This window comes from Anser brachyrhynchus (genome assembly GCF_964034855.1).
Source record: "Anser brachyrhynchus genome assembly, chromosome: 6".
NCBI classification, from domain to species: Eukaryota; Metazoa; Chordata; class Aves; order Anseriformes; family Anatidae; genus Anser; species Anser brachyrhynchus.
The window spans coordinates 22425017-22447591 of NC_137700.1; the positions used below are offsets into that span (position 1 = coordinate 22425017).

At 38.4% G+C, this 22575-nt stretch overlaps 1 protein-coding gene across 27 annotated transcripts in view; it reads left to right on the plus strand.

Moving 5' to 3' along the window:
• The window catches only part of PCDH15 (protocadherin related 15), a 539977-nt gene that overhangs the window by 505992 nt on the left and 11410 nt on the right, over positions 1 to 22575 (plus strand). For 18 of the 27 annotated variants that reach the window (XM_080598442.1, XM_080598431.1, XM_080598457.1 and 15 more), the window contains 4 exons: positions 690 to 866; positions 7193 to 7411; positions 11246 to 11356; positions 22372 to 22393. In XM_080598442.1, the coding sequence (XP_080454568.1) occupies positions 690 to 866; positions 7193 to 7411; positions 11246 to 11356; positions 22372 to 22393 (529 nt within the window). The other 9 variants (XM_080598438.1, XM_080598441.1, XM_080598443.1 and 6 more) reach the window with 6 other exon arrangements.

A 22575-nucleotide genomic window follows, 5' to 3' on the forward strand; every position in this document is an offset into this window, starting at 1 on the left:
GCAGAGCGTAGGTAATAGAAAGGCAGCTTGTAATGAGTCCTTCTCTTTGGAAAAGGGATAGATTTGGTTTGGCTTATTGTCGTTATGCCCTTGTTATCTCAGGCATAGCTGCCTCTAAATTTTATCAACCTATCTTTCTTTTGCTTCTATAACTTCTGCATTTCATTATATTTGTTCTGTGGTAAACCTGTCAGCCTGATATTCCAAGTTTCTTACAGCTGTAAAACTTATTCATGCCCTCCGAAGTATCAGGTGCTATGTTAGAGGGCCAGGTGAAATATCCCACAGAAAATGGTTGAAATTGTTGTTTCTGAGGGTGAAAATTTATTGTCTGCACCCTGTGTAATGCTGGAACTGAAGGATTATGAAATCATACAGCTTAATGAAAGGATGACAGCTTTTTTTTTTTTTTTTCTTGAAATACAGTTGGTGTTTCCCATGAGCCATTTAAAACTCAACTGATGTCAAAAATACAAAGAACTAGACTTAAGGACACTGTTTCTGATGACCTCTCCTAACACTGCTAAGGCTTTCCCAAGAGTTGAGCATTTAAGAGTCTATATTGGAGTGGAGGTTTCCAAAAAGAGCTCTAAGCCAGTGGTTTTTGTCTGTTAGTATCTCGTTCAGGCTGTCAGTCTCGATCAGCACAAATAAATCACTGCAGCTTTCTGGCTCCATCTCATTTTCAGGATTTTGGAACGCTATGTCCAGGATCAGATTCCAGGTGCGACAGTTGTGGTGGAATCCATTGGTGCACGGAGGTTTGGGGATGGGTACTCTGAAGAGGATTATACAAAGTCTGACCTCATGGTCTATGCGATCGACCCGCAAACAAATCGAGCTATAATGAGGAACGAACTTTTTAAGTGAGTATATTATTTGTCACTCTTCTTATGTTTCTAAGGACAGTTTTGAAGCCTGTGGGTCTGTCGCTGTTAGTAAGTGGTTCAACACAATGGGAACAGAAAAAATCTATTGAAACAGCTGGTGTACAACACCTACATCTACGGTACATGCAGCTTGGGAGTTTACTTCTTACTAGGTTCAGTCCATTCCCCTGAAGTGAATGGCCCCAGCATGTGTGATGTAGACCTTGCCCCATGAGAGCTTGCAATACATTTGCTTCACTCTGGAGAGCAGCTTCCAGTTTAAATTCTCTGAAGGAATTTACTTTCTGTGTACCAAAACTGCTTGGTGATCTCCAGGCAAGGGCTTTGGTGCTCCAGTTATTGACCTTCAGGCTTTCTGCAGTTTCTTTTGGGAGCGTATCTCCTTCATTCTTTTATTTGTAGAAACCAAAGGAGAAGAAAAGAGAGAAGGGAAGGGAAAGGAAAAGAAAAGAGGTGGTGTGTACCTGGTCCAAAGCACAGCCATCGGGACATGACCAGGGTGTGCATCTACATGCAGGAAATCAGCAGTGCTCACAGGTCCCCAGTGGGCTGGGCAGACAGATCTGCATGCGGACATCCCATCAGCTGTTAGAGATGGGGAGAACCAGTAGACAGACCACCTACATACACAATTTGACGTTATTTTGTCTTTTCGATCTATTTCCAAAGTTGCAGTTAAGTTCCAGTGTTGCATAAAAAACAAGAGGCTTTTTACTGATGGGTTTGTGCTCACAGCATGTTGACTGTGGTGGGGACAGCTCTTGTCCCTGTGGCAGGTTTGATAGGGTGCCCCCCTGCCCGGGGTTCTGCACCTTAGCAGAGCTCCCGGGGGACACCGTGCTGACATGCAGCTCTGTTCTCTGCCTGCTTGGAAAAAAAAAACTTGGAGAAGCCAGAGGTTACATAGGTAAGGAAAACAAAATTAATATAATCTCTTTGCATTATTTTTTTTTTCTGAGTCATCACTAGGGGCGAGTAGGTTTTGTTACAAAATCAGTATTTCAAGCCATTCAACTGCCAAGGTATCAACACGGTCACAGAACCATCTTGTTAGGAACTGTATTTTTGTTTCAGCATTCTGCATATGTATCAAAACAGGGAAAATGGTAATCAAGTTCTTCCTCTAAAGCAGACACGATCTTTTGGTTTGTTTTTTTGCGTGAGTTTCACCTATGCATTTGCTTTTTATCTCAGTGAAAACTAGACCAGACTGCTCAATGATGGCATAAAGCAGCATGTCAGTCAGCAGCCTGTTAAGTAAATGGCTGTGAGCCATCTCAGTGAACTATGATTGAAAAAGGGCTTGTTCTCCCGAGCTCTTAATTTAGTACAGATGAATTATAGCATACTAAATCTCTGCATATATTCAGAGTTTATAGGTTGGAAAAGATCACTGTGATCAGTCTGACCTGGTATAATAAAGATCATAGGAATTCCCAGAATTAATTCTGCTTTGAGCACGTCTTTCAGCAAAGGAACTGTTGGAGAAAATCCAATCAACTACAACCTTCATAGTGTTACTGCAGTGGTAATTATTTTTACTGTCAAAAAGTAGACTTAAAAAAAAAAAATATGTCTAAGTGCAGTCATTGTGTTTTGCTATAACTCTGGGTGCTGGATTGAAGCACACAATTGGTGCTTTTAATTTCTTGTTCCCCCCAAAGCCTAAGATTATGATCACATCATTCTGTTAATTTTCTTTTTTCTTTTTTGGCAAGTTCTTTGTGCTCTGCACTCTGAGAAATGTTTTAAGTTTTTTAATCACTTAGTCTCCCTGGACCCTCTCCAGTCTTGCAGCATCTCTCTCTGAACTAGCAGTATAAAAGTCTGACGCAGTTTAGCAGAGGTAGTTTTCAAAGCAGTGGCAAATAAAGAGGCAAGATATCCTCCTTCCTTCTGCTGACCATATTTTTTTGTTTGTAGGCATCTCCAGGGTCATAAAGTCTTTTTCAGTCTAAGCGATGCATTGGGAGTTTGTGTTCACTTGTCTACTGCCAGTTCGCAGAATGGAGTGTCTTCATTTTTGGTAGCAATTCGTCCTACTTGTTATTTCTCCACTTCCACAGTTTGTAAATCCATTGAGGGCTGGGTTTTCTTCCAGTTTAGAGTATGGCTGAGGTGGGATCCCGTTAAAAATACTCAAGGTCTAAAAGACATTATTCTGTGCTGCCCAGGTTCAGAAAACTTATGTGACCATGATGACAGTTGAAAATCCTCTGTCACCCTTTTGTTCCTTCCTCTCTTTGGAAAAAGCACTCTGCAACTCTAGTATTGGAATAAGAAAGTGAGCTAGTGTCTCTGCATGGAGGCAGTTTGTTCTTTCAGGTCCCTAAGAAAGATATCTTCCTGTTGCAGACTCTCTTCACGGACAGAAAATGCATCCCTTTGATTTTGGTGCCCATTGAGAATGTAGGAATGTCTTTGGGGATGTTTGTGTGTACAGTGGAATACACAGAATAGAGTTAAGATAGGTTAAAGGCAAATTTTCCAGCTCGAATGGAACGTTATTCATTCCTCTGATTTGAAAATGTATGGGATATTATCAACTTAGAAGCAATCTCATTAGAATGCTCCATGTGCCTGCTGGTGTTTTTTTTACCATTTTATTATTATTATTATTTTTTCTCTGCCCTCTCTTCAAAGGCTTTTAAATATGTAAATCAGCACAATCTTGGGGAATGCTTCCCTGGCTTTAGGGTAGAGGTGAGTAAGGGTCAGCTTACTAAACGTAAAGGAGAGAAATGAAACAAGAGTTTTATAGCATGAAATCTGAAGTTAACAAATTTTCACTGGCAGCCTCAAGAGATTTGACTCAGCTCAAATCTAAAAATAAAACCCTTCTGTGACCATCTTTCCTGGAATTTAGATCTTTAGAGGGATTACAGGACACACGGCAGTGGTGGTGTCCTCATTGGGAAGGGATTGGCAAGAACCACAAACATCCTTCTGCCAGCCAGGAATCTGCTAAGGATCTTAGCAGAAAATAGATTAATTGGCAGAGGCTTCAATTAAGAGACTGGATATGATGGAAGAAAGGTTGCAAAGTCAGAGATGGGCCTCCAATTTTAAAAACTTAATTTAGTAATAAGGAATGTAAGTGAAAGGAGGAGACAGAAGAACTGCAGCACGCTCTGGTTGTGCTGGAGTAATGCCAATGTGCATGCACAGGACATGCCATGCTCACCAACAGGCTGTTTTGAACAGGTGACTGCCTCATGTCCAAAAGTCCCAAACATGTAGCCTAATCCCACATATTTGTATTCAGGCAAAATGGGTGGAAAACAAAAACGTGGTTTAGAAATCATCAGTAAAACAGCTGCCCTGCGTTCCTCATTGCCAGCCGGGGAAAATCTATGTCTCTCTCAAGAGATGCTGATTTTTCCCTGTCCTGTACTCTGTAAGACTGATATGCAGTGAGAGATTCATACTTCTCCTTAGGACTCTTACATCTGGTTACCTGACATCTTTATTAACCAGGAACCTGTCTTGTTAGACCAAAAAAATGTGTGAATAGTAACTGCTTTGATATTTCCTCCCTTTATGCCAAACTCCTATAAGGCTTTGAGGCCTCTTAGATAATACTACAGACTGAAATGATCAGCCTCGTTTTTCTTAATCTTTTATATGAAAGAAGGTTCGATTTATTAGAGCATAAAAAAGTTGCATCTAGAAAATTTGTCCTGCATATATTAGGTGGAAAATGTCCACCATTAAAAATAAAATACTTTGCCCGTCTGAATCTTTTGCACAATGTATCATGTTTCATCATGGAGTAGAACGTGAACAGTTGAGTTACAAACCTTGTAAAACAGGGTTTGTCAAGAAAATGCTAACAGAATTTTTAAGAGAGACTTTTAAAATCTTGCAGAGATTTAATGCTGTCCTAGCTGAAATGATGCCTTTGGCCAGCTAAAAGGATGTGTAACGTGCAGCAGTGACACCTAGTGTACAACAAAAGAATTAGAGATCCATTTGTACTCGGTTTATAATCTTGCAAACCATCATTGCGGGTCTTCAGGCAGAGAAAAGGGATTTTTGCTTAATTACCCAGAAAATGCTTTGTAGAAGAAATCAAGGAATCAGTTGTGAATATTAGTAGAGCACAGCAGTACAAAGGGAAACAGTTCTTCAAAAATGCTTTGGGTTGGTTTTGTGAGACTGCAAGTCTGTGAGTAGTCACTGCTCCTCTTTGAAGCTGGTATCACAGAACTGGTACCCAGTATTTCGCCATTTGGGATGGTTGCTCTGCATGTCAGGAGATCCAGCTGATAGATTACACACACAGATCAGAGTGTGTCCTTTCCGAAGTTAGAAAAAAGTGGGGATGAACGAATGCTATGAGAATTTATCAGTAAATGAATTTGTTTGAGAGGAAATCAATTCTAAGAAATGAACAGCCTTTAAGAAGTGGTCTTTTAGGAGTGTAATTTGTCTTGTGATCATCCAAATGAAATAAAAGCTATTTCAGACTACTTTTAGACATCCAGAGTTAATATGCAGAAATTGTTTCAGAATATTTTTTGTTGTTGTGTTGGTCTATTTTTTTTTAATCTGTGCTTTTCCCAGCAATTTCTAGGAAAACCTGTGTACATGGACAGAGGGGGGATTTTGCTATAGCTTAGAGCCAGCAGGATCCTTGTCCATCTGAGTGGGTGCCTCCCACTGTGGTCTTTACGGCTGGAGTTCAAGGAAACTACTTGGCGGCTTGTGAAAGAGTCAGCCCTCACTTCCAAAAGTGATCCAACAATTTTTCTTTTCCTTTAGAAATTACAGCCCTGGCCTAGACAACCCCAAAGGCAAATTTCTGCCTTTTTTTTTTTTTTTTTGTCAGAGTCATATGGGAGAGTATTTTCAGTTATATGGGAAATAAGATAACTTGATTAGGATTACATTTAGCTGCTTCTCTTGAAACTGCCAATTATCAGATCACATACTGAACTTGTTCCACCACATTTGCTCTTTCAGGTACTGTTCTAGTCCTTTGCTTTGTAACTCTTCTTCAAAGTCCTCTCCTAGTGATGCACAAAATCTGAAGTTAGATGGAAGATGGACATCACTGTAGGTTACAAGCAGTGACAAGAGTTCCCGACTAGCTAATACCCCACTTTTGCCATAGGATTTAACTGTCTTAACTGTGTGTCTGGTAGGCCTACTTAATACCAGTATCTTTTTGATACCATATTGCTCCTGTAATTATTACCATTAGTCAAGATTGTTCTGGTGTCTGGCAGTGTTCAGATAACCTGTGAAGTTTAAACGAAAACTTATTATTTGCAGTTAGTGCTTTTCCTTTTAATAGAGGTGTGAAATGCCAGAAGAGGTAAACTTCATCTTATTTAAAAAAAAAAAGTCTTGAAGGAAACAAGATTATTTTCTAAAATTTTATTCTCCTCCACCTTGCAATTCTATATCTTTCAGGAATGTTGCTACAGGTTCCACCTAAAAAAAATCACTAATGGAGAGTTTGCTCTAAAATAGCTTGAAGCCAGTGAAAAAAAACCAACATGCTGTGCCATCTTTTAAGAGATCAACAACTCAGATGTTCACTCCCACTCGAGATGAGTTCATCTTATCATTGTCCCTTGGTGTTTTCCTGTTGCCATCCTTGAGAAGTCCTTAGGAAGGAGAGTCAGAAGTCTTATTCAAATAATTCAGTACATAGTATTACCACTATGTTGTAAGAAAATAGCAGAGACATGGAGGCTAACTAGGCAGAGCAGATGCAAGAATAAGGTTCCAAATTGATGCAGCCGTGTGAGGAGAGGATTATTAATCTTAGTAATTTTTCCAGATAAAAGTTTTCCATATCACCTTATTTTTAATATTGAGAGGAAGGTTAAAAGGGAACAAACTGGACGGATCACCAACCAAAAACATTACCCTAAGAAACTAAGGAAAGTCCTTTAAAAATTAGGTGCCTCTAGTTTAGCATCAAGTTCAACTTGTGGCCAGACCAGTCTTTAGGGGTGTGTGCAGGAGGGTTAGTTAATCCTCTGCACTGAAGGAGAAAGCACAAAGCAAACTGTTGGCCATGCTGTTCTCTATGGCATGGAGAACTTTTTGCCCCTAGAAATGAGAATAAGCTTCAGCTCACTGCCCCTTTTCAGTGTTTGAACTGTGTTCTGGCATTAAGTACGTTGGAGTTATCACTGACATGGGGATTATGGGGAATTACTGATATTCTTAAGCACATAAAGGAGAGGTATGTGCTTTATCAGAGCATAGTTATTAACCCAACACTGCAGTAATTCAAACACAGTTAATGAGGTTGGCTGTAATAGTTTTCTTTTGTGAAATTGAAGGTTCCTTGATGGCAAACTGCTGGATATCAATAAAGAGTTCCAGCCGTACCTGGGACAGGGGGGACGCATCCTGGAGATCCGCACCCCGGACGTGGTAGCGAATGTCAAGAAGCAGGCACAAGCCGTAGGCTACACGGAAGGTGCACTCCTCGCTCTGGCTGTCATTATCATCCTCTGCTGTATGCCGGCTATTTTAATTGTTATGGTCAGCTACAGACAGTAAGTATTCTGACTCCTTTTTGTAACAGCAATGTTGTAGTAAGGATGCTACATTTCTTAGCTGAGCTGCTTTGAAAACTTTCCTTTATTGCTAGTCTACGTACGGGGAAATACTTGTAACATCCCTCCCATCACACTAGTTGGTTAAGGCTTAATGGGGACTTTGCATGGAAAGATGAGATGCACGGGAAGTGCATCTTGTTATTCTTTCTTAAGTTGAGTTGCAGTAACTGTTCTGGAAGTCATGCTGAAACAAGATCAAAAGCCAGACATCTGAAATGCAAGTGTAGATTAAAACTGAATTCCATGCCAAAAATAAAAATAAAAAATAAAGAAAATAGTGCTGGTTAAATAAGTGAATCAAAGATCAAATTGCGTAGCTCAGTCAAAATAAGAGGAGGACTTAACTGTTTTTTTGTTTAAATCCTAAAATATTCAGTTATATATTTTCTCTATCTGTGTGCTTCTTAATTGCAAATATTTAATGAAAATTTGATTTTGTGCCATGTTAGTGCTATTCAAGTCAGCATAACCAGAAAGAACCTGCTTGATATTTTCATTCACCTTTCATAGACTCAAGAGTTTTAAGTCATGGGGCTGGTACACTAATTAAAGGATCAACATCGCTAACTAGTTCCTATGAAATGGACTGTTTCAGGTCCACTAAAAAGTCTTTAGCTTATTATGAAAGATTTTTAATTCCATATGCATATTCAGAGCAAAAAATTATCAATCATTGCAAAACCAAAACCTAAATAACTCCATGCATCTTCCCCAGTAACAAGCTGTATTCAACTTGTGCATACATCCATCTGTATCTCCATGCCCTTCTATCTCCATTTAAAAATCGGTGAACTAGATAGAGTGCAATATGCCCTTATCATGGGAAACCTTTGCTCTGTAGGACCAGGCAGGATGGGGTTCCCAGAGCCATGGTGGATTTTTTCATTTGTTTTTTCGGTCGTTTGTTTGCTTTCTGAGAAATGCTTTGTCGTCTGCTCCCTTCGTTACATCAAGGGCAGTGAAGTGGCAGCGCCTCTGCAGACTCCCGCTGCAGTGTTGCAGCAGTCTGTGGGAGGAGAGGGCACAGACAAGCTGATGTGCATGTGTCGCCATAGAGCACTTACAATTTGAATGCTGCAATAGGTGTAATATAGTACAGCATTCCAGGTGGGATTTAAACGCTGCATTTTTCCTTTCTGCACTGCCATTTGGAGTTTTTTTTGGAATATGAAATTTGGAATGGAATTTGCCATTTGGAAAGTACTACGTTAGATGATTCTGTGATTCTGTGATATGTTATTCATTATTGGAAAAGCTTATCCTACATGGACAAAATAGTAGCCTGCCTGAAAGCACTCTCCATGGTGACATCAGAAAAGTAGGCAAGAACAGCCATTTTCTAATGGCTACTGCAGGTTCTTTGGACTGCGTTTACACCCCAATTTCTCCAAACAGTTTGGGTCAAAGCAGAAAATCTTTTACAGAAGTCTGGAAGTGCTTGACAAACTTCATACCAGTGGGATGGCAGCACATCTCAAAGCTGCTTTATGTCTATCGTTCATATGTAAAGTTAGCTGTTAGATTCCAGTGAAACACTACTGAACCAGCCCAACCTACCACTAGTTGGTGATTACTGTTTTTATTATCCAAGTGGCCTGGTTCTCTAAGAAAGGTAATAGCAAAATTTCTCCTTGGTGCCTGTTAGATAATGAAAGGAGATTAACAGTCTTTTAAGGGCTTTAAGGAATCTGTCTAACTTCATCAAAAATCACATTTTAGTTGTCTAGAAGTACAACTTGGAGTTGGATTCAGAGCAGACCAATCTAAACTACACCTTTATGGAAAAGGTATCAGTGAAGAGGATCAAAGAAAATAAAAGGCATTTTACTGTTAATAAATAGCAACAGCATTACAGCCTTTTCCTCCTCTTTGAAAGGAGCTTCAGTATTTTTCCTGATAACACTCTGACAAAGGAGGTACTCGAGACTGCCTTTGAGTGTAGAGATTATAATATATAAATTATACATTGTTTTATATTATTTTTATCATTAAATAAATAATAAAATTAACTGTCATAATCACAGCACATATAATGGAAATTTTTAATATTTTCTCACTGCTAAAACTTTTTATGTGCAGTAGGTGCATTTTTCAGTGCTTTCCAGACCCATGATCAAGTTAACATTCAGAGGATTAATTTTACTTACTAAATTTTGTAAAAGTGCTACTTAAATTAAATGAGTTATCTTCTAAGTATAAAATAACCACTGTCAAAGTGCAGTTCAATGCCTACATTTATGGCTTTTGTAAACAAGCCAGAAACTCATTATTCCTTGCTATTATGTAGTGTCTTAGAAATACACTATTCAATGTAACCCCAGAAGCTAAGTATAAGTAACACACTATTAATCACAAAAAATGTTGTTTTCTTAATAGAAACTGAAAATAATACTCTTTCACTACTGAAGACATTTTCTGTAGCATTCTCAAAACATTTTAAAGAGAGAAAGCAGTTATAAAAACACATCTCTAATATTCTATTGGCTAACGAAATATGACAAGGTAGATCCTGGTTTTGTGTCTTTTTCTTTTCTGTCTGTATGTGTGGCAGGGATTTGTTTTCTGTAAGCCCAAAGCAATTTTCCCTGCTGTAATTCATGCTTATACCAACTGCAGAATTGTTTCAAGAGTATTGTAAATAGCAGCTAAACACTCACTGATCAGCTCTGGAAATTACGATTCTTTAAACATGTCATTAATTCTGTAATTTTATGTGTGGAATAATTAAGTAGCATCTAGTTTATTACTCCTATTAGTTTCACTGTTTAGGACAATTGTTACAAACAGAATTAATTTAACCTTCCATTTTATCTCCTCATCTTTTTTCTGCATAACAAAACAGATTCAAAGAGTAAGTATTTATTTTCTGCTTTGTTTCTAAATGCTTGCATAGAAATTCTGAGGGCTTACTCGTGTTCAGTTTTAAAAGGGTAACTGACAGTCAGTGAGACTTACTTCCTACACTCCAGTTTGTTTCTGAACATTCTGTATGGCAAGGCTTTCGAGTGTTACGTGTATGGCCACTCAGGGCCTTTTCTTATTGCACACTAACATGCATTTAAGATACCACTGTTCAGGACATAGCCTGTTTCCTTCAGAGGACAGGAAAAATATTAATCTGTGTGTGGTATTCCTCAAGCAAGCAACTGCATGTCAGGCTGGGGTGCAAATGAGGAACCGTAGTTTGTATTTTCTAAGTAGAAAATAGAGTTGTGTGGTTTTTCTTTCTGTTTGTTTTGTTTTGTTGCAGTGAATTTACCCATAAAAAAAAATCTTAGGAAAAATGTTGAGACTGAAATTTAGCAGTCAACTATAATGAGAAAGGAGTTGTAAGTGATGAATTAAACTTTGCCAGAGTTTTTTGTATTTAAAATTATAGTCTCTTGGCATTTGAGTAAAATAGTCAAAGGAGCTTACTCTCCCTGCCGTTATCCCTGGGCAGCCAGTATAATAAACCTGCTAACGAGAGCAGTGTCAGAGCTAGCGCGTACATCATTGCCTGGAAGTGCATGCTGCAAAGTGGCAGTGCTGGGGTCAGGAGGCGTCTGTCCAGGGTGGGTGCTGAGATTCCCTGAAGAAAGAACAAATAGTGGGGAGGTGCAAAAGATGGGTAAAAATTCTCATGTTACTACTTCTCTTTGAGGATGAGAGGCAGGAATGTTCTGAAAACTGCAGGAAAAAAACATAGAAAACTTTTCATTTCAGTTTATGTTAGGGTATAGAGTGCTTCTAATTTGAGTGTATTTCTCCACCCTGCACGGCTTCCTGAAGGCGACAGGCTGAGTGCGCAAAGACTGCAAGAATCCAGATGGCCCTACCGGCAGGCAAACCAGCCAGCACCGCTGCCAACAACCTCTATGAAGAGCTTGGCGACAGCACCATGTAAGTGTTCCTTGCAATACATCAATATAATTGATAGTGACCGAAGCCATGATTCACTTTGCAGGGATACCACTTCCAGCAGTCTATGTCAAAAAAGCTTTTCTTCATGAAGGGATGTTTCTCCAGCTGCTTGGGGTTCTCCAACATCTGGAAAATAAATAGAAGTTCTCTGTAAGGAGATAAACATTTAACCTGCTAACGGGGATTTCTCTTAATGCACAGGGGAATCTTTAACAGGTTTTTAGTTGGCAAAATGCAAGGCATAACCAGATGTTTTTTCTAGAGCCTACAGCAGGCCATCGCTAAGAGGGGGAGCCAGGATGGCTCCTTTATAAAAATCCAGGCCAACATTTTCCAAAGCTGCTGACTAAACACATCTAATAAAATTGCTGCACCAAAACTTCTGGTTTTTTTTTTTTTCTTTTCTTGTTGTTGTTTTAAAATTAAAACCATTTTGAAAATTAAATTTAAACATAAAGGAACTATCAACGTAGAGAAACAACTGGCAGTTCACTGGATATGTCTTTTACCTGTTAGATGCTTGTAATATAATAACATTGCAAAGATGCCTATCTTTTCATGCCTTTGTAAATCTGAAATTTATGGGCTCCAACAACAATTTAACTCTCAATATGAGAACATTACAGTAGAGAAGAGCCAATTAATATTTGTACTGTACTGAGGGGGTGGGGCAGAGGGTGTTGCTGATCAGCTTTCCAGACTTACTCGTCAATGTTTATATTTTAAAAATGGGTAACGCTGAAGAGTACAGCAATAATAATGTTTGGAGGCAGGGAGACGGAGCCACTGGTGTTGTTGAGGACTTCCAACTTCTGTATTTTCAGTCATTATTTGTTTTGTTCAGAGTGTTGAAATGTCACAGATGCCGTGATTGAGTTTATTAAATGGTAAGGAGGTGTGACAATGCCTGTCACTGCTGCTTTACCTCTTAGCCATCTGAGAGCAGGCTCCGTGCTCGAAATGATGCCAGAGCTTGAGCTTTCTTATGTAGATACAGGAGCTATACTTGAAGCAAGAATAGTTTCTCCTAACTGCTGGATTTCCTCCTATACCTTTTGCCTTTGTGAAGTGTTATTTCTGGGGCAGGAAGAGAGGAAAAAACTGTTTGACAATAGCATATAGTCACATCTTTGAATGTGAGCACTTTGACTGCAAACCAAATGGGATCACGTCTGTACGTTTATGCATGCAGTGAAATGCCCTGCTGGATAGAATTCCTATTTCTTTTGCATTTACTAAATTCCTACTGAAACTAACAAATGACTTCTGCTGATTTTACTGGCAGTGATATAAAGCTGATTATCATTGGGAATTGGATATCCCTATAGATGAATTTGCGCTTTGTACTCCAATGAATGAATACCTTCTGCTAAACCCAGATCAAGCTTCATTATGCTGGTTTATTTTACCTGCAAAGATATTTTTTTATTATTATTATTATTAATATTACTTTTTAGCACTGAAACATGTAGGTGCTAATTTATAGGTGTGCAAAATTCAAATTTAGATTTATATTCATTTTGATAAATAATAGTTTTTCACAGCACCAAAAAAAGATCCCATATTTAGAATACTTTCTCCCAGATGTCTTTGCATACAGCTACGTTAAGGAACTGATCAAACATCTATGAGTAAAAATCCTTAAAAGTTAAATGAATACCCTTAGGATTAAAAAAACAAATTAAAAAAACACACAATTCAATAAAAATAAGTACAAATTACACATTCTTTCTGTCAACTATTTGATTTCAAGGCACTGGTATAACGTAGGAAATTACTCTTTAGGAAATACCTTTTATTAAATTTTGACATGAAGTTTAGTAAAATATTTCCTGTGTGTAGTTGTCCTTTCGTTTGCAGTACTGCCTTGTGTCTTGTGTTCTTAATTTGGTGTTTATAGCAAATGAAATGAAACTAAGCTCTTCAGTTTTAAATCTACCTTGTCTCATAATTTTCATTTTTCTCTGTCTGGACACATAGGCATCAGTAAGTAAGCTCATTTCATTGTCTTAATATTCGTAGCTAGTAGAAATGCTAGTTTTCCTTACCTTAGTTCCCATTAAACCTTGCAATCTGAAACTCATCTTTTATTTGTCCATTGATCAAGTACAGGAAAGACATTTACTGTGAAGTTTCAATACTTGTATTCCTCTTTATCCTTTTGTAGGAAGTAGAAATGAAGTATGATTGCTGAACTTGAATGGTATTATTTCTGAGGCCAAATAGTCATACTAAGGTGAAAAAGAATTAAAACAATGAAATCCTTAAAATCCTGAGTGCGCACACAGGAGATTTGCTTTCTGGTCATGGACTTAAAATATTAGAATTGGATGGAAGCAAAATCTTTTTTTAGTCAGCTATTTGTAATTCCTTGCTAGACAGGTACTCATCTTTCAGTTTACACAAATAGGCTTCATACTGGCGAGCTGAAGTTTCTCATTGATTAAAATACCCATACATAAACAGAAGAAGATTTCAGGATAACCTCATCTGTGAGAGAGCTCATATGAAGCAAGGAAGGAGCTAAGAAGCTTTTGAAATAATCCATTCCAGTAGCATAAAGGTTATGTCATCTTGCATGAGCTTTCTACTGGAGGGTGTCCTTCAAGTTCAGAATCATTTATTTCTCTCGTCTCTAAATAGATAGAGGATGCTTGACCAATCTTAAAGTATGCTGCCTGAGAATGAAGAGTTAGTTTATTATTAGTGTGAAATCAATTATTTTTCATACCAACTCTACACTAGAACAGTTATCTACAGTATATGGTTATGTTCTGCCCAAAGGCATAATGATTTTTGGAGAACTGTAGTGCCTGAGGAAGAGTTTATTCACTAACGTAATCCTCTGTGGCTTTGCTGGGAGGGTTCACAAATGGGACAGTGAGCCCTGTATGCTGTACAGTGGTTCTTCTCGATCCTCCTGGGTCCCTATGACAAATGGGAGGCTGTAGTTTCTCTCTGTGAGTCATCTCCCAGCCAAAACAAGAAAAAAAAATAAAAAGCAAATGTGTTCTAATATTAACTGTGAACATTCAGGGGATTTTTACGTATGAATTATTAAATTACATTTCCAGTTTTTTTAGGGAATGTTTAACCACTAGAGGTTAAGTTTCCAGTAGTTTAGATTGAGTAATATTTTCAGATCTGTAATATATATAAAAAAAGGGGGGGAGGGGGTGTCAAAAAATAATAATAATTAAAAAAGGAAATAAAAAATATCTGCATAATGGAGCAATCTGTCCAAGAGGTCTAATACAGCTTCTTCCAACATTCATGTCAAAATGGAAAATATTGTTATTTTTTTCCACTATTCCTTTTTTTTTTTTCAAAAGTTAAAAGAATATGACTCAAATTTTGTAAAAATAAGAATTTTTAACTCAGAAATTTTTGGAAAACTGTTAGACAGCTCAAGAGACTCTAAAAATAGTTTTAGTGGTAATTTTTTGTATAAATGTCATTACTCTCATGCTATATTTTAGCTGCAGTTGCTTAAGGCAAGGGGAAGGTTTTCAATGAGGGATTCAATGCATGGGGTAGCTGCAAAGTATCTTTACCTAATGACAAAAGCAGTGAAGTTCCAATTGAATCGCACAAAAGCGGTAATGTTAATGTTGCCTTTACTCCCCACTCTACCATAATGTCCCCTTACACCACCATATTCTTGCCTATAGCTTGTCTTGCAGATATACTTAAAATTTCACATAGCTTATAGAGTAGGTATCATTTTTAGGACCGTTTTCTTGCATCTCTGTACTAGACAGGGATCTGTTTAGGTACAATAAAATAAAATTGTATATGGCAGTGATGGAAATGCATTTTGATGCAGTCTCATCTGAATGAGGGGGGAATCATTTCTTTGAAAGTATCAAGTGCTTCACTTTTAGCTGTATCTGGAGTTGGCCAATATCCTAAATTTTTCATAGTTGGGGGGAAATAAGTTTATTTTCAGTCTCAGGTAAGCATTATTTAAAATAGGGATCTAAGGGCACTGTTTTCTAGGAGGCAGTTTGGGGATACTGATTTTTAAAGTACTGATTATCTTAAAGTTTGCTCAGTAGTGTTTGGTATTAAAAGTCCTTGAGGAAGGTAGGTTAATCAGTCACTCAGAGGTGCTAGGTAAATTCTAGGATATGGTGAGACATCCTACTTTTAGACTAGAAGTTAAATGTTATCTAACTACAAGGGTTTTTCGCTTGGCTAACATGATGCAGAGATGAAATCGGTACACATACAGATACTTCTGCATCAATAGATGAATCATAAATGCAAGAATTAATGCCTGTAAAAATCAGTCTCAGAACAGTCAGAGTGCAACACGTATCTCAGCTGACTGGCTTCTGCTCCCACTGGCCTGCACCTTGCAGCTCTGAGCTTCGGGTGTGCCTGGGGTACCTCTGACTGCCCCTGTGGCCATGGTTTCAGGCTGACTGTCGGCTTGGAGAGCAGTTCTAGTTTTACAACTGACCTGTGGCCACTCCTCAATAGGCAATGCAGTCACACTTAAAGGCTGCCTAACTGTACACATTTTTATAGAATTGCAGAGGTTTGATGCACAATTACTATAAAATAGAATACTCACAGGAATTTTTAAGGTGAACCTGTGTTGGCTGTGCGCTGTATGGCACAGTGCCACTGCTGTGTCAGTGATGGAAACAAACATACAAACAGTATACATACAGTGATTCCATATTATCTCACAGGGAAACTGTATAGCAATAGTACGTAATATTGATGTTTTGTATCACTTGGAAGACAGGGTACAGTACTGACCCTGATACTTTTGAAATCTACACTTTTTAAGAAGTCAACAATTTTTGAACTTGCTGAGTAGCTAAAATCTTACAGTTTCTCTTCCTCCTAAAGTCATTCTCCCCTAAAGAATATGTGAAAGTAAATGTCTTGCCCAGTAGTCCAGTAGATTTTTTTGTGTGTGTGTTGGGTAGTAGTAGTTTGCTGGAAGTATTGTTATGGCTCTGATTCATATCACAAATTCTTTTCTTCTCTCATAAAAATCTATGTCCATGCATGTTTCCTTACATGTGATTATCTTCTTTTCTTTCAAGTCTTTTTCTTCTCTACCATTTCCAACAAAGCAGGGGAAAAAAATCAGTCTTAGAAGAAGGAGATCGTCAGAGAGTTATAAGCAGCTTTGCTTCCCGTGCTATTGAGGCTCACAAGCAATCTAATATCAATGGATCATTGAACAATAATCTCCCCAAATCTTCAAGTAACATTACTTTTTTATCTGATGAGAACCCATTAACTACTCAAAACCCATTGTATGTGGAAGGTGTCACTCAGAGTCCTGCTGCTGCTGGGTTACTACGGAAAAGAAACGATGCCCTAGATACTCTTTCTCCTATGCACTTAGTCTTGAGAGATGCCTCCTTGGGAGGCAGTCACCGTGCGTGGACGGTACCAGCTCATGTTACCAAAAGACACGTGCCTGGTTCTCTGAGCAGGCCGGTTATCATGGACCCCATTCAGTGGCAACAGGAAAGACTCAAAGCAGAGAATGAACGAACTGAAAATCAGCCTAGCGGAGATGATCTTAGCAGTCCACTGTTTCAAAGGATAAGTGGCCCCAAGTTAACTGTAAAAGAGAAGGCAAGACAATTTGAGCAGCAGGCTTTGCAGGAAATGAAGCAAGTGAAATCTCCTGATGTGAAATCCATCCGTTCACCAACACACAGCAGCTGTTTCCAAGAAAGAGAGAGCATGCTAGAGCAGTCTCCTAAAAGTGTGGTTGCTTCTCCTTGCCTTCGCTCTTCTCCTCTGTCCTCTCCAACACCTTGTGCTGAAGTAGTTGAGCCTGAGCCTTCCACGGTCCCCTCTGTAATCATCACTCACCACGACTATCCTGAAGAACTTTCTCCTCCACCAACTCGGAAACCAACTCCTCCGTCTTTTAGGATAAAGAAATCAGTTTGCCAAAGTTTTCTAGCTCCTCAGACCAAAGGAGAAGTTGCAGAAAGCATTCCAGATCCACCTAAAATTCCCCCACCCCCACCTCCACTGCTGCCACCTCCACCTCCATCCCCTCCTCTGTTGCCACCACATCCTCCAGCTCTGCCCCCCGTGTCTCTTTCTTCATCTCTTCTTAGCACCCAGCACCTCTCCCCTGCAAAGCATTCAAAACCCCCTGCCAAACAGCCAGCTGTACTGCCACCGGCCCCAGTGCCAGAGCCACCTCCCCGTAGGGAGCTGAAAGGTATTCTTAAAAACATTCAGAATTTAGCAGCAATTGAAAAGTCCGTGGCCAACATGTACAGCCAAATAGACAAAAACCACGTTCTGCCCAAGCACATTTCTAAGCTCAAACCAGTTGCAACACCAGAGCTGCCAACTCCAGAGGCAGTGGCTGAGCACAACCAGCAGAATGGCAGCTTGAGCTGTGTTGTGGAGGAGCTTGAGAAACGCTTTCCATCCCAGTCGACAGCACTGTAATGTTTTCAGTTGGATGTTTTCTGCATGTTACATTTTGAGTGAGATGACTCTAATGCAGCACACGGTATCTGCCTCAGACTCTCCAGAAATTCAGACTTTTTCCTTTTCTCCGCTGTATATCACTATTTAGTCCTAATCCCAAAATTGAGACTTTGTCGTACCTGTTTCCTCAGAAATTTGTAATGTATAATTTTCCAAGTGGTTCTCTCAACACTACATTGTACTGCTCTATGGCATTGGTTCTTAGTCTTTTTTTACCAGAAATTCTTGGGGAAAACTGTCTATTTGTACCCAAGGATCAGTCATACGTGACAGACGGCTCGATACTGCTTTATGTTAAGCAGCCTTCACTGTAGCTAATACCACCAAGCAGAGCAATTTTTCTGCATCTGTAATGGGAATCTCTTGCTTTGCCCATAAAATGTACCACCTGGGAGGAATCTTACTGTCAAATATCGGATGTCAAAGAAAGCAAGTGCTGATAGTAAGCAGGCTCAGCACAGTGAGCCAGAGTTATTACAGTTATTCATCTTTTTATTGCGTGGGAGATGACGCAGTGCTCTGTTTTGCTAGCTTGCTTTATTTCAGCTCACATTGGCATCTCTTAAGTCAGAAGAAGGTTTTTCTCTTGATTTGTCAGTAAACCCGGCTGTTTTCCCTCATGTCACTTACATGCCTTCCATTGCTTTTTTTTTTTATATATATTGTAACTGCACGTTTAAAGTTTTTATTTTGTAAATGATTTAATGTACAAAGCATTTTTTTTTTATTTTGCATGTTCATGTTGATGTCGTCTCTCTAACTTTCATGCTAATTTGCCATGAACTTCAGTTAATACATCTTGCTTATCTTAAAATGTAATAAAGTCATTCTGATTAGTGTCACTAAGTGAATGGTTTATAAGTACTTGTAAAAATCCATGTAATATGGATGTACTTACTGGCTTTTTTGCTCACAGTTATCTAAATCAGATCTTTGCATTAAATATGTCAATTAGCTTGTCCTTTGAAACAAACGGTAAGTAGAAGCATTTTGGCATTTAAATGAATGTTAGTTTGGTTCAACCTGCAAGTTTCATTTAGTTCTTTGCCAAAACGAAGAATATTCATGTTTAAAATGAAAATTTTTAAAAGCAGTGGTAAAGGCATATATTACAGAATGAAGAAAAACTAAAATTCTGTTAAATATCAAATGTATAATTCTGAGCAAAAAGGTAATTATTTATCAGACTGTCTGGAGATACTCAGCATTTCTGTGGTGCTTGGCCTTTTCTCTTTTTTCTTTTTTTTTTTCTTTTTTTTTTTTTTTTTAATCTGCGGTTAGGACATGTACGGATGCTTCAGTCAGAAACTGCTGAAGGTAGTTTCTCTTTCTTTTTTTTTTTTTTCTCAGAGCCAAACTTCATGATCTCCATCATGCAAGCTTTGATGATATATTAGAATTTTTCTATGCATAATGAAGTCCTGCACTTTTCTTGGGCTAGATTGTAGTTCCAAGACAGGTAATGATTAGGAACAGTACCCAAACGTGTGCAGGGAATGATTATCCATCACAGCATTTTTACTGTAAGAGTCGATATAATTTGAGATTCACACAGGTAGGTTAGCTGCCCATCATGCTAAATGGCTCTGAGTGGTGCAACTGCAGCACCAGCAGCAAACTGTCAAAGATTAGCAGCTATTAGAGAAACCTTTAAGATTTAAGACCCAGAATTGGAAGATGGCTTACATGTGTACCTTCTTCTGTGTACCTCCTGTGGTCCAGGCACAGAGGCAGTGGGACAATTGAAAGTGTGCACAGATGAGCATGAGAAGTTATCGTGCTAAGTGTAACAGATGCTTTTGTGTAGTTCTCTACATCACTAGTGAAATACTAGACAAATACAAAATAATTTTGCAGTGTGTAGTGTCATACAATAGAGTTGCAGGTGTTTAGTGATTCAGGAGATAAACTTCAAAGGTTTTATTCAGCTACAATTATCTGTAGCATTCCTTAGGTAGAAAGGTTGGACGTCACACAAAAATTCCATTTTAAATATTTCATCCAATCACTCTCAGAAGAGTCTGTGGGGGTCATGGTAATCAGCTCTTCACTAATGAGGAGCACCTACCTTCTCTCATTCTTTAACCCTTATTAAGTTGGAGGGTTTATGAAACCTAATTTATTTTTGTCTGTAATTAATGCAACCTTTGTTCTTTAGTTCGTTTCTTGAACAGCCCTTATTAAAAAATAAAAATTGATTAGACTGGGAAAGAAACTATACCAATAGCATGTATTTTAACCTACGCTAGGGAGGTTCTGTCCCATTGAAATATCTGGGTGCTACTAGAGCTCTGCAGCACTAGGAAGTATGACAACCAATACACTACTTGGCAAAATGTTGACCATATACAAGCTTATTGACCCCTCCTTGGGTTGTCTGGGTTGTCCAATTTGGTTTATTACTGTCAGATGTGACCCTGGATATAGCCCTGGTCCTTTTATCAGCAGCTTGACTGGGTTGAGTCCTGAGCAGGAGCAGAGATTGCATCTGTGAAGAACTCTTCTTGCCTTTGTACTGTCTGCAAAGCTGAAATTAAGCAGTAGTATCATTACTCATCCCCCCTCCAGGTTCTTTTTCTCTTCAGATTCCAGTTACGAACTGCAGGAAACCTCCATTTCAAGAGTTGGGGCAAACTGATAAGCAGTTGCCTCCACTGCGTAGTATCTGTAGTATTTGGGTTTTATGGTTCTTACACTTTTAATGTGAAAACAGATGAAAAGTATGAAATAGCAAATGCCTGGTGGGATGCCAGTAATTGGGAAAATCGTTGCTTTAGGCAAATCACAGTTCCTTTAACTCATGTTAGCAGCACAGTCCTGTGAAGGTTGCCAGTGTTTGTACATGTAAATTCATTCTTGTTTCATCTGTCATGTTAAGCACCAAGAGTGTATAAGTAGGTGCCATATTATCCTACATCATCATAGGCATTATGTTCTTGCTTTCCATTTTTGCATTGAAGATTTCTCTCTGACTGCAGTGAAGTCTAGCTGCTAATGTCTATCCAGAAGCAATTCTTTACTCAGTGGAGAGCTTTAAGTTCCTTCCTGGAAACAAATGATGTTGTTTTGACCTTTGGCTTTTTCTCAGAATAGAGATCCTTGTGCTGTATTGAGTGAATGGACATTATTTGTCTAGCTATTTTTTTTCTTCTAATCATGACCACACAAAACTGTAAGAAAAGTATATGCATCTCTCAAAACACAGCGTGGTACTATTTTTAAGAAAGTTGAATTCCAAATTCAATTAGAATTCCTTATATTACAATTTTAATCTGTGATCCAATGACTACTCAAGAACAATTAAGATTAATAGGCTTACTTATCCTCTGTGCAACACAAGACCTTCTTTTTCTGAAGATTGCTGCAGGCGATAGGGAAACTAAATACAGTGTTGCTCAAGTGGGCTTTGAAAAGTCACGTATCGTCTTGTGATGATAAATCTTCATTTCAGTTGTTCATTAGTTTCATATTATATGGGCAACAGCATTAATGTAATTCTGATAATCAATTCCATGTGTTGAATATTAATAGAAAATTTTAGACATGATGATAGTAAAGAATAATAAGGACTTGTACTCTGTTTTTTATTGTTTACCCAAGCGTAATTAATGAATTTCCCTAGACTGCTGTCTCCGTAGTAGGTTAAGCTCAGCGTACTTCTGAGCATTTATTCTTCCCTTCTTAAAAATAAAATTCAAAAATTCCATGCCTATCCTTAATACCAAATTGCTGTTTGCTAGTTTTGTATAAACCATTATAATTTTCTGGCACAAAATGTGAAAATACAGACCTTGATAGATGTAAGTGCATTTGTCATGCAATGCGAATGGCTCCAAGAAAATGAATTAAAACAACAACGAAAAAAGTCCAATGAGATCAACAGTACAAAGCCTGTGGCAAAATAATCATAGATAGCTAAAATAATGTAACTCCCCCCCTGCTGAGCAAGTGTTAGGAAATGTGTAATTTTAATAATAATGTGTTAAATTACTAATAGAAGCTTCAGGCCAATTTCTAGCAAGTCCTTTGTGGATAACGAAAGTCCAGAAGCAGTAGAGAAACTGTTCACTGCTTAAACACTCAGGTGAAATAACAGTCTCTGTAGATGGTGTTTGTAGGTCTGAGACAACAGAGAAGGTGACTTGGCAGGGCCTCTGTTGGAGAGAGTAAGGAAAAACCAAGCACAGCATTTACCCTGCTCCCCTTTGCTGTGTTGCACTGGGTGCACTGGCTCTCTGGCTTGTGGGGATTGGGGATTTCTTCTCATTCATTTGCAATCTAAAGCAAGAAAAGATCCCAAAGACTCACTGGCCTTTCTCATGCAATAATTTGTATGTGCAGAGCAAATCTAAAGAAAGACATATTTTATATTGTAGATATGTATTTCTTTTCTTGCTGATAATCGCATTATCTTTTCATCTCTCCAGAAAGAATGGCAATATGCATCTTTACATAGTCTAGCAGAAGTATACTAATACTTTTTTTTTTCTTTTTCTGACTTCAAGGCGAGGATATGCACAGCAAGAGGTAAGGCTGTTCCCTAGTCACATTTAAATTACTAATTATATCAACAAACTTTTTCCATACAAACCTGTGTTATGAAACAATGGCTATTTTAGAGACCGGAAATACAAAGTGGTTCAAAAAGTGTGTATGTATTCACGAGCTGTACTTTTCAGTGGTAGCTTGGAACCATCGTGGCACAAATG